Source organism: Ranitomeya imitator, chromosome 3 (assembly GCF_032444005.1).
Source record: "Ranitomeya imitator isolate aRanImi1 chromosome 3, aRanImi1.pri, whole genome shotgun sequence".
NCBI classification, from domain to species: domain Eukaryota; kingdom Metazoa; phylum Chordata; class Amphibia; order Anura; family Dendrobatidae; genus Ranitomeya; species Ranitomeya imitator.
The window spans coordinates 787,978,598-787,991,536 of record NC_091284.1 but is presented as its reverse complement, the minus strand read 5'-3'; the positions used below and the strand labels follow the sequence as shown (position 1 = coordinate 787,991,536).

Below are 12,939 nucleotides of genomic sequence, written 5' to 3'. Positions count from 1 at the left end.
GGTTTAAACTGATATGTGAAAAACGGTATCATCATCAGTATTGTGCATCAGCGTGTCATCAGTATGTCTGTGTTTTCCATCAGTTTGTCTTCCGTGTTTCCGTTTTTACCATCAGTGTTTTTTTCACCAGTGTGTCAACAAGGTATCATCAATGTATCCACATTTTCCATCAGTGTGTCATCCTTGTGTCTGTTTTTACCATCAGTTTGATCCTCAGTGTTTTTCATGGATGGATAAATAAATTACTAAGCTTCATCTATACTTTGCAATGTTAAACATAGACAGTACACACCGAGCTGCCACAAGGAATTTCAGGGCTCCATACTGGCAAAATTTTCAGGCCCCTTTAGACTCCACCCAGGTTCCACCCCAGCTCTGCCTCCATCCCCCGAACATTCCTCAGTCCCATCACCCACTCATGGAAAAACTCCACTTCTGCACCGTGACCTAACCAATCACACATTGACAGTTCCCATCGAACACCAGATCACATCCATAGCCATCAGCTTTTGTTTTGTTTTGGCCAAAAGATTTTTTTTTGAGCCGCCACCACGACAAGGTAGACTTTTTTAGCCGGGCTCTACTCCACTCTAACCTATTAAACATTTCTTGAAAAATATAATACTCTTTTTAGTTATATTTTTCCTTAAGGGAATGTGTCATATACATTTTTTTAAATAACCAACAATACCACAGACAAGGGACAAATACAGTCACACCATGGCCGGACCACATATTACCACCACATAGTGACCTATAATACCACATACAAGTGACAAATACCACCACACCATGACCAGACCACATATTACCACTACATAGTAATGGAATAATATCACATAGAAGGAACAAATACCACCACACCATGACTAGTCCACATATTACCCCACATAGTAACCAAATAATACCACATACAAGGAACAAAAACTGCCACGACATGACCAGACCACATATTACCATCACAGTGACCGAATAATACCACATACAAGGAACAAGTACCACCACTACATAGTAACCGAATAATACCACAAACAAGGAACAAATATCACCACACCATCACCAGACCACATAGTCACCAAATAATACAACATACAAGGAACAAACACTGCCACATGACCCGTAAACATATTACCACCACATAGTGACTGAATACTACAATACTGATCATTAATTCAAAAAAATACAATACTAATATTACCATAAGTACATTATAAACAGGAGCTCTGTACATAGCACACATTGTATAGTGTGAGTGTACAGTTAATAATGACTCACCAGTGACATAATATACAGTGTCAGTGTACAGGTAATACAGGGATCACCTGTGACATAACAGGTGCTCTGTATAGTGTACAAGTAATACAGTGATCGCCAGTGACATTAGACACAGGAACTCTGTATATAGTGTTAGTGTACAGGGATCACCAGTGACATTATACATGAGTACTCTGTATATAGTGTATAGTGTACAGGTAATACAGTGATCACCAGTGCCATAATATACAGGAGCTCTGTATATAGTGTCAGTTTGTATGTTCTCCCCGTGTTTGCGTGGGTTTCTTCAGAGTTCTCCGGTTTCCTACCACATTCCAAAGACATACTGATAGGGATTCTAGATTGTGAGTCGCATCGGGGACAGCGATGATAATTTGTGCAAAACTGTAAAGCGCTGTGGAATAGGTTAGCGCTATATAAAAATAAATATTATCATGGAGTAAAGTGTACAGGTAAGCCTAGCCAATCTCCAGACCTTAATGATCTGCAAAGATGAGTGGATCAAAAGTCCTCCTGAAATGTGCACTAACCTTATCAACTACAAAAACCATCAGCTGTGCTTGCCAACAAGGGTTTTGCCACCAAGTATTAAGTCTTGTTTGCCAGAGGTATCAAATACTTATTTCCCACTGCAAAATGCAAATAAATGTATATAATTTATACAATGTGATTTTCTGGATTTTATTTTTGACATTCTCTCAATGTTAAAATTAACCTACCTTTAACCCCTTAGTGACCGAGCCAAATTTTTGAAATCTGACTAGTGTCACTTTATGTGGTAATAACTCTACAACGCTTCAACAAATCCCAGTGATTTTGAGATTGTTTTTTCGTGACACATTATACTTTATGATAATGGTAAATTTTGTTCAACATTTTTTGTGTTTATTTATAAAAAATATCAAAAATTTGAGAAAAATGTTAAAAAATTAGCAATTTTCTAAATTTGAATGATTATCCCTTTAATCCTGCTGTCAGGTAGTTTATTAACCCTTCAGGTGCTTTACAGGGATTAATGCAAAGTGGTATGACAGAAATGAAAATGTGTATTTTTACCACCTAAATGTTGCTAACTTCTAAACAGATTACTATAGCCGTCAGACTCTAAGGCCGCTATTTTGTCATGAATTGCCATGGCAAACATCAGGACAACAAAATCATGATCTGAGGGCACCAATTGTGACAAAGAAGAAGCCCCCACACTCTGTTAACCATTTATAATGATGTAGTCACTATTGACAGCAGCATCTAAGGGGTTAAACAGATTTAGATGGTGCAAATACTGATCGTGGCTGGTACAGCAAGATGTCAGCTATAGTGTACAACCGACAGATGCTAGATTGTCATCTGTATGGGGAGGCTATTCTCTTATATCTCAGGTCAGTTAAAAGACGTATTGGCGGTCATTAAGGGGTTAAAATTTTAGACTGTTCATGTCTTTGTCAGTTGGCAAACTTAGAAAATCAGCAAGGGATCCAATACTTATTTCCCCCGCTTTATATATAATTATTTCATATTTTTTGGGTTAAATTTCAAGGACTAAAAAAGAGAAATTTGGGATTTGTTTTCCCGACGTTTACTAGTTTTAAAAATTTTGGATTATGATTGACCAGACTTATGGACACTACAATACTGAACATGCATATTTTTTTAAGGTTTTACTGGGGGTAGGTGATTATATAGAGAGAAAATGGTAAATGTCCTGAAAAATTAATTATATAAATATATATTACTCAAAAAAATAAAGGGAACACTAAAAAGCCACATCCTAGATATCTCTGAAATATTTCAGTTGCAAATTTTTATTCATTGCATGGTGGAATGTGTTCAGAATAATAAAACATAACAATTATCAATGTAAATCAAAATGAATATCCCATGGTGGTCTGGATTTGGAATGATATTCAAAATCAAAGTGGATAATCAAATTACAGGCTGATCCAACTTCAGTGGAAATGCCTCATGACAACGAAAAGATGCTCAGTATTGTGTGTGGCCTCCATGTGCCTGTATGACCTCCCTACTGTAAGCCTGGGCATGCTCCTGATGAGGCAGTGGATGGTCTTCTGAGGGATCTCCTCCCAGACCTGGACTAAAGCATCCGCCAACTCCTAGACAGTCTGTGGTGCAACGTGACTTTGGTGGATGGAGCGAGACATGATGTCCCAGATGTTCCTTGTCATGAGGCATTTCCATTCAAGTTGGATCAGCCTGTAATTTGGTTTTCGACTTTGATTTTCAACTGGAATTTCTCATTCAGAGATATCTAGGATGTGGTATTTTAGTGTTCCCTTTATTTTTTTGAGCAGTAAAGATATATGCTACCGTTCCAAAGTTTAGAGTCACTTAGAAATTTCCTTATTTTTGAAAGAAGTTTTTTTTCCAATGCAGCTAACATTAAATGATTCAGAAATACACTCTATACATTGTTAATGTGGTAAATGACTATTCTAGCTGCAAACGTCTGGTTTGTAATGCAATATCTTCATAGGTGTATAGAGGCCCATTTCCAACAACCATCACTCCAGTGTTCTTATGGTACTTTGTGTTTGCTAACTGTGTAAGAAGGCTAATGGATGGTTACAATATAGTGATGAGCAAGTATATTCGTTGCTCGGGTTGTCTCCGAGGATTTGTAAGTGCTCGGAGATTTACGGTAGTTTTTGGTGACGCAGCTGCATAATTTACAGCAACGAGTATACTTGCTCATCACTATTAGAATACCCTTGAAAACCCTTGTGCAAGTATGTTAGCACAGCTGAAAACAGTTTGGCTGATTAGAGAACCTATAAACCTGACCTTCCTTTGAGCTAGTTGAATATCTGGAGCATTACATTTGTTGGTTCCATTAAACTCTCAAAATGGCCATGAAAGAACTTTCATGTGAAACTCGACAGTCTATTCTTGTTCTTAGAAATGAAAGCTATTCCATGCGAGAAATTGCCAAGAAACTGAAGATTTCCTACAACGGTGTGTACTACTCCCTTCAGAGGAGAGCACAAACAGGCTCTAACAAGAGTAGAAAGAGAAGTGGGAGGCCCCGCTGCACAACCGAGCAACAAGACAAGTACATTAGAGTCTGTAGCTTGTGAAATCGATGCCTCACAGATCCTCAACTGACAGCTTCATTAAATAGTACTTGCAAAATGCCAGTGTCAACGTCTACAGTGAAGAGGCGACTCCGGGATGCTGGCCTTCAAGGGCAGAGTGGCAAAGAAAAAGCCATATCTGAGACTGGCTAATAAAAGGAAAATATTAATATGGGCAAAAGAACACAGACATTGGACAGAGGAAGAATGGAAAAAAGTGTTATGGATAGACGTATCCAAGTGTGAGGTGTTTGGATCACACAGAAGTGCCTGACGCCATCTGTCAAGCATGGTGGAGGTAATGTGATGGTCTGGGGTTGCTTTGGTGCTGGTAAAGTGGGAGATTTGTACAAGGTAAAAGGGATTTTGAATAAGGAAGGCTATCACTCCATTTTGCAACGCCATGCCATACCCTGTGGACAGCACTTGATTGGAGCCAATTTCATCCTACAACAGGACAATGACCCAAAGCACACCTCCAAATTATGGAAGAACTATTTAGGGAAGAAGTAGGCAGCTGGTATCTATATGTAATGAAGTGGCCAGCGCAGTCACCAGATATCAACCAAATTGATCTGTTGTGGGAGCAGCTTGACGGTCTGGCTGCAATGTCAACCTTTTGGTATCCCGCAATTTATGTTTTTGCGTATTTCTCAGCTGCGGAAACCATGTCCATCTCTCATACCACTAAGGCCACGTATAAGTGAGGCCTTACAAACAACCCTTCGAGCAAACACACAACTCAATGATGGGCTACAGACCATAGAGACAGCATTTTAAGTTACTTTATTTTCTTGTAATCATACATGTGAAAAAAAAAACAACATAATTTGACAAAGAACATGGCAAATGGTAACGACAGATTCCACAAGGGAGAGAAGCACAACGCTCGGGTTGTACGTGGTCTGTACTTTATTGCTGTGCAGCATGGATGTCGTAATGCCTTTCACTCTTGCACCATCATCCCTTTCTACAACTGAGGGTTGTCCTATTGCTTCGTAGCTCGTTTTACACAACACCAAGGTCAATGCCGTAAAAGCTGAGGAAGTTCTGCTCACCCGAAATTAGTTTGGGACCTTAGGTGCCATTATCTAAACCAGGCCTACGAAGGCGGCCATTTTGTGAGACTAATCTACAAGCATGAGATATTAGTAATATAAATACACTGGTGTCAGGCCTACAAAAGAGTCACCTATATCCTAAAGCCCCTTTAGAAAAAAAAAAACCTATACAAATAAAAAAAATAATACATTCGACCAAAAATGACAATAGTTATATAGGACATAGCAAATTTTTACAAATTATTTACACAGGTAATCCTACAGTCTTAGTATCTCTATGGGCTATGCTCACAGTATATAACAAGTAGGGTAAAGGTTAGTAACAGCAACATAAACCACCCAAATATTTCCCATAAATAAGACCAGACAAATTGCGTAGAACGCAAAACAAGACCCCCATAAATTGATTGCACATATTGATTAGCAAAATAATCATGATCAGGCAGATTTTTAAAATCTGCTTAAAAAGAACAAAAACTCCCTTTGTTGCCTATAGCAACCAATCAGAACACAGCTTACTCAACAATTCAAAAATGATTGGTTGCTACAAACAAAAATAGATCGTTTTTCATTTACAAACTTTTCATAAATCTCCCCCATTATTTTTTCGATAACACAAAAGGCATTGTAATATACATAAGAGAAGCTCCAAGATCCTACCCCAATATGTAGTAGGTGTTATAATAATACTATAAACAAATCCCTCCAATTAGAAATGTAGTATAGTTTTTCTGATTCACCATGTTTCTTTCCTCATGTGCAGGACCTTAGGTATCCATGGTTATGTCCACTAATATAGTGACAGCTAGTTGCTAGTGGTCGTAACCATGGATACCTAAGGTCCTGCGATGCCTGCACATGAGGAAAGGGACATAGTGAATCAGAAAAACTATACTACATTTCTAATTGGAGATATTTCCTAATATTATTACACGTACTACATATTGGGATAGGATCTTGGAGATGGGAATACACCGTTAACCTTACTGATATTTTATGGTCAGGTCATTAAAAATGTTAGAAAAAAAATAGGCAGACTCCCCCTCTAAGAATATATACGACCTGTAATGAATTTTAAGTATTTCTTATTAATTCTTTACTGTGTCACTGCCTATTAGTTTATAAGGAACGATACACCCCTGATGTGTCGCCCCCCACACCCCAATATCACATACTTTATTATGGCTATATATGTAGATGATAGTTTTATAAAGACAGGATCCGCTTACATCGCTTCATTATTAGTATATGTGATACTATATACTACAGTAATATATAGTTAGTATTATAAGGGATTTATGTGCCCTGTACTCCAATTAAAAATGCTAATTAGAAGCCGTATGGATTACTGCGAACACTACACATAACATGGTCACGGGAATCTTTGCTCGCTTCATTCGGAATACTTTTATCATTTATTTTAGGGTCTAATGTATCCCATTTATTGTTCTAAAAGAGAACCCGTCATTAGGTCAAAAGGGGACAATTTTGTTTCTCATCTTTATTCCCGCTGCTCCCCTGAGTATTCCATTATTATTTATTTATTTTTTAAAATCTCTCACAAGTTTCCAAAGATATGGGCCAGTTCATCAAGAGTTAATGGTTATAGTCTTTACTAAAGACCCGCCTCCAGGGAATCTTGTGAGCCACACCCACCTGGTAAAGAACACAGAAAGTGGCATCAAATAAAAGGGTCCATATCTCTGGAAACATATGGTGGATTTATATATATAAAAAAGGGTGAATATTCCAAAGAGCAACAGGAATAAAATAAGAGAAAAAAATGGCTACTTTAGATCCGATTTCGGAACCCCTTTAAGCTCATTAATTTTTGTTTGCATTTTATGTGTATTTCTATCACATCAATATATCTAGAAAACTATTTACTTAGCAAGAAAGGTTCATGATCACATATCAATCATGGATCGATAGAGGAAGTAAGAAATGGCTGCTCCTATTACTGCGGTCTTACTTTCGAGAAAGAACGGCTTAAGGGGACATGGTTTTCAAATATGGCCAGAATGGTGGTATCCATATTTGAGGTCCACAGATTGGGGAAAAAAGTATTACGATGAGTGGTAGATCTTGTTTTAGATACATGTGAAAAGGATAAAACTTCACGAAGAGTCGTCTCCGTAGACACGTCAGGCTTCAGTTTTAATAGTAGGCAGTTGGTTTGGAAACCATGAGATCACAGCTGGAATCTGATTGGCCCATATGGGTGAACATATCCTCATGCCTATTTTTTTTTTAGGAAAGAATCTTGGCAAATTTGTGTCCTCCTGAAAGTTAACACAGACCCCACCCAGAAATGGGTGTTTCTGTGTGGAATTGAGGGCAGGACTAAAGCGTCCATGTACTGTCATCAACACCAATGTTGGTAAGTATGAAAAGGGTGGTCTCAGACGCACCCCCTTTAACAGGGTTGTCCGGCCTTTGGGGAACAAGTCTGCAGTTTCTCTGTGCTGTGGGGATTCTGTAGTGCCAACGTCGGGCAGTCATGTGACCGTAAGTATGAGATTTGCAGACTTCCAGCCACATTCCAACTAGACGTTTCCGTCCTCGCTCAATTCACTTGCATTGAGTGAGGTCACGCAGGTCTAGTCGGCATGTGACCACATATATGCAAACCTCATAGTGCACCGATGCGCCCGCCTTCTTCCGATATCCGTACTGGAGAAGCTTGACAGCGCACGCTGTTGAGCTTCACATGTCCGCAGTCACATAAAATGACTGCAGTCTGGTATCCTAATACCGGACAACCCCTTAAAGGCTAGAAACTGGAAATGATGCCTGAATGAGATTTAGCGAGCTGTAATTTTCTATTTCCAACTATTGAGTCTGCTCAGGCATCTGGTGGAACGATCTGTTCTTCTACGATAGAAACCCTTAAAGCCATTTCTTTGATTTCTGCCTACTTCACAGGGTCAAGACTTTGCAATATCTGATTAAGAGGTCCTATAAATACGATTAACCAAAATTCAGTAGACAGGTCATAAAAAGTTTCATACTCACAATCTAGAACTTCAAACTATATGGAAAACCTCTAGGATTCAGACAAATGTATAACAATGTGGATTATATTAAGAGCAAAGAAGTTTTCTATGGAAGAGCGTTCCGTGGAAAAGGATCTTAAAGGGGTTACATTTTCTTATACTAGCACAAGCCATGAATATTTTCTTGGTAGTACTCCGACTCTTGGCACCACCAAAGGAGCTGAAGCTTCCCAGCTCCAATGTATGGAGCTCCATACGGTTGTGAATATGTCTGGTACCACGGCACACTCCGATCTACATGAAAAGGACGGAGCGGCAATACCAGACAAATGTGTGCTACCCCTTTAAGAAAAAAAAGCTTCCAAAAATCACACCAAAGGCTGCCCATACACATACAAGTACGGAAAGGTCGAACGTCACGTCGTCAAGACACGGAACAATTTACATGCTTATTTCTCGAGAGGTTGTTTCCAAAAAATGTTCCCTTTTTATTTTGTTCTCTTGAATGCAACTTTTTTTTTCATGAATTCAACAGGACATTTTTTTTTTCAGTGCAAACAGAACAAGGTGAGAAATAAACAATACGGATGGAAAGAAACAGGAGTATGACACGAGATGTAAAACACCAGGAATTTTCACATTCGGAATTTTGCTGAGTTTTGTTTCCCAAATTTAGAATTTTATTTTACTATCTAAAATAATACTGTTTTAACAAAAATCTAAGTAAGATGATAGATGTAAAGAATATAACACGTTATCAAGTGTCAACACAAGCTGCCCGAAATAAATAAAAAAATTGGGCCATCATACAGTCATAATAATCCGAACATGAAAAATTAATATTTATTCTAATTCAACTTAAATGTGGGGTGTTTTTTTGTAACTTTTTTTTTACTTTTGGATCAATAGCATTAAAAAAGTTGCTAAACCTAATCCATAGACTTTACATGCCATATTTGATTTCCCATTTTAAAGGAATTTGTTTAGTGACGAGGAAAACTCTTTCACTTGAGAATCCGCTCCCGAAAACTATTTATATGTGAATGTAGCTCTTCCCAAGACAAGTCCAGCAATACCTTCACATGGCCGGTCCGTTCTTCCTTTACTGAGAAATCAGCACTTGAATTTATATGCAAATGAGGCTGAAGGACCATGGTATATCTATAGCCTCTGTCACTCCAGCTCTATTCTCTACCCAGCGCCATCTCCTCCTGCTTGACTCTTGGCTCCTTTGCCTGAAATACAGTATAGAGGCTGTCAGTCAAGCTGGAGGCATCGATGCTGGGAGGGGAATAGAGCTGGATATAAGGACCATGGTATATCTATAGCCTCTGTCACTCCAGCTCTATTCTCTACCCAGCGCCATCTCCTCCTGCTTGACTCCTTTGCCTGAAATAATACAGTATAGAGGCCGTCAGTCAAGCCGGAGCAGTCGGTGCTGGGCGGGGAATAGAGCTGGAGTGACACAGGCTTTAGATCTACCATAGTCCTTAAGGCTCACTTCCATATCAATTCAAATGCTGATTTCTCAGTAACCGAGGAGCGGGCTTGGCCATGGAAAAGTATTGCTGGACTTGTCTTTGAAAGAGCTACATGACCATATAAATAGTTCTGGGAGGTGAAATCCTGCTGACAGAGTCTCTTTAAGGGCAGATTAAGAAAAAAAAAAAAACTACTAATTTCAATAATCTGAATCACCTGAAATTTGTCATAACCTGAAAGAGATTAAATCCCCCCTTTTTTTGCAGCAGTGCAGCAAGGTGAGGACAGCTGATTTTTGAGAATTTTTTTCTTGATTATAACATCTACAGTAAATGCTCTCTTTTTAAAAAAAAAAAAAAAAAAACAAACTTAGAAATCACCAAAGACAGAAGCCTACCCATTCTGTAATTTAAATCAATGTGACAGCTCACCGAAAAAGTAGTAATCATTTTATTTTAGCAATACTTTCTAAAAAATATGAAAAAAAAGCCACCAAACTTCCCTTTATAATTTATACCACAAAACGCCACCTATCAATCAAAAATCCTCATTTGATGTTTTTGCCTAGAATGTCAATTAACTGCATTCACTTTACTCATCACAAAATTGCTTAATTTTCAAATCTGCGCCATTCCATAATCGCTTATTATTTAGAGGGGTTATTACACCCGCCACAATAAAATATAGAGAAATGAGACTAAAAGCCGGCTGGTCATTCCTTTTTAAATTTACTGAAAAGCCGGCATTACCATGGCATGTAAAGGAGTTGAACTGTCGTGTGCTGACGAAAAATGCCGATAAGCAGGATAAAAATAAATGGAAGTTTCATAGAAATTCCATAAGAATTCCGAATGACTTGCGGTAAAGTGCGAGCGCACCTATCAATCAGCGGTTGGGTTGTCGGCCCTCGACTGATAATACCGGTCAATTTTCATAACCCTCAGACTGTCCAATGAACCTTTGGAAAACACTGCTTCCTGCAAACGATGCCACCGAGAACGAACCAAAAAATGCACCAAACACGGTTGAGAAACCCAACATGAACACCCCCCAGACACCACTTAATATGTCGATACCAACATCCGGTATGGCACAGATTGTATAATAGGGGAAGCTGGCCATGTCGCAGAGGAATCTTGTAGGCAGCCTAAGTATGAGGCATACAACTGAAAACGCATTGTTGAGGATTCTTACAAAGCCGCAAAGAACGTTGCCAAATACACAGAGGACATCATAAGGAATGTTCAGCAAGACTTGGCTCAAGGCCAAGATGTAGGTGGTGAGCGCCGTCCAGATCCAGTACAGTCGTCCAAAAATTAAATTACACACTTGTTTGAACAGGAACCATACCAAACACAGGACACTTTTTATAATTTCATATATGATACAAAAAATGAACTGGAAGAATCTAGAAAACGCTCCAGGGGTTTTAACTGGTGGTTCTTCCTCGGTTTGAGTTGAGGCATCGGAGGCTGATCTCAGTTCGGGGTGAACAGCTCCACCACCGCACTGGTCAGAGAATAACTTTACACCACCAGAGAGTTGGTTTTCTAGTTCCTCCACAGTGACTTGTTCCAAGCCCTCTACATCTCCAGTTCTCTTAATAACCGCTAAGGACCACGCTTTGGGGAGGTTACAACATGCTGCCAGCCAGACATACTCTGGAACAGAGACTTTATCATTTATTTTGGCATCAGATGGGACAGCTCCAGCTATGAGGTGAAGGTTCTCTCCATTCTCGCAATGAGGCAATAACTTCTCCTTAATCAGAAGATCCACATCTGAAGCCCATTTTTCCTTGAAGTCTGGTGTCACTGGCACAGCGCTGGTGAGAGCTGGGGAGGCTCTATGGTAGAGTGGACCAGGCTGGTAATCTGTTGAGGCATAGTCTTCTTCTAAAGCCTGATTTGTTCCTAGAGTAGCAACCTTATCGGATACTTCAGAACCTGTGCTGACTTCATCTAAACTGCTCTTGGAATCGTCCACCTGCAAATGATCAGAAGATAAGAACTGTAAGTAAGTGCAAAAATGGCGATGTAAGGCAATATTCAATAGCTCTTCTGTGTAAAGTTCTTCAGAACAAGTGCTTACTTTAAGAAGTATGCCAAACATCTACAAAAGGGACCTTAATTTGTAATGTGGTCTACACCTTCTTACAAAAACAAAAGCGTCCATAAACATATCAATGCTAATATATAGGGACCTTCACAATGGAAAGACTTCCCAAAAAGCATAAAAGTATAGGGGTGCAATAACCTCACACGGATCCAAAGCATCCAAACACACCACTCACAAAATGAGTGTTAAAGAGATAACAAATTTTATTAGAGGTATAGTTAATAGAAATATCATAAATAACATGTCACAATACTAAGTAGGAGGACAGGCTTTATACAATGCATGTTGATGTGTCAGCATTTTCACATGATCCCATAGCCTGTATGTATTCTTATTTTGGGCAATATACTCGGGTGAAAATTCTTTCCTCTTACTTAGTATTGTGACATGTTATTTATGATATTTCTATTAACTATACTTCTAATAAAATTTGTTACCTTTTTTTTTTTTTTTTTTTTTTTAATTCAAATAAATTTTTATTAAGAATAACATTGCATTTTACATATTAAATTCTTGTGTTCAGTACAAAGTTTTCTCAGTTTTAAAACCATTCCCAACTAATCCCTCCCCACCCCCATAAGACAGCTCGCCTCTTTTAGTAACACCTCTATCAATGATACTTAGAGGATTTTATCCCACTTAGGACTGCATACGCCATGTTTAGTTTTCACCGAGTCAGGCCCTTGACTTTCCCATCCTCTTTACCTGTCCACATCCCATTTCAATCCACGAAGACCACAGCTTATCAAACATTTCTATTTTCCCTCGTTTCTTGTAAATCCCTTTTTCCAATGTCAGACCCTGCTTTACATATTGGAGGAATTCTCGTCTTGTGGGCGGTTCTTCGTTAATCCAATTTCGTGCTATTACCTTTCGGGCCATATACAATAATCTGGCAATTGCTGTCTTCAGGGTGAT

General features: G+C 38.8%; 1 protein-coding gene across 1 annotated transcript in view; it reads right to left on the bottom strand.

Annotated features, from left to right (window-relative positions):
• Positions 1–5,133: 5,133 nt before the first annotated feature.
• ENDOD1 (endonuclease domain containing 1) overlaps positions 5,134–12,939 on the bottom strand; it is a 41,457-nt gene continuing 33,651 nt past the window's right edge. Inside the window, exon 2 of the mRNA XM_069759175.1 lies at positions 5,134–11,889. Coding sequence (XP_069615276.1) covers positions 10,828–11,889 — 1,062 coding nt within the window. The 3' untranslated portion in view covers positions 5,134–10,827. The remainder of the gene's footprint in view (positions 11,890–12,939) is intronic.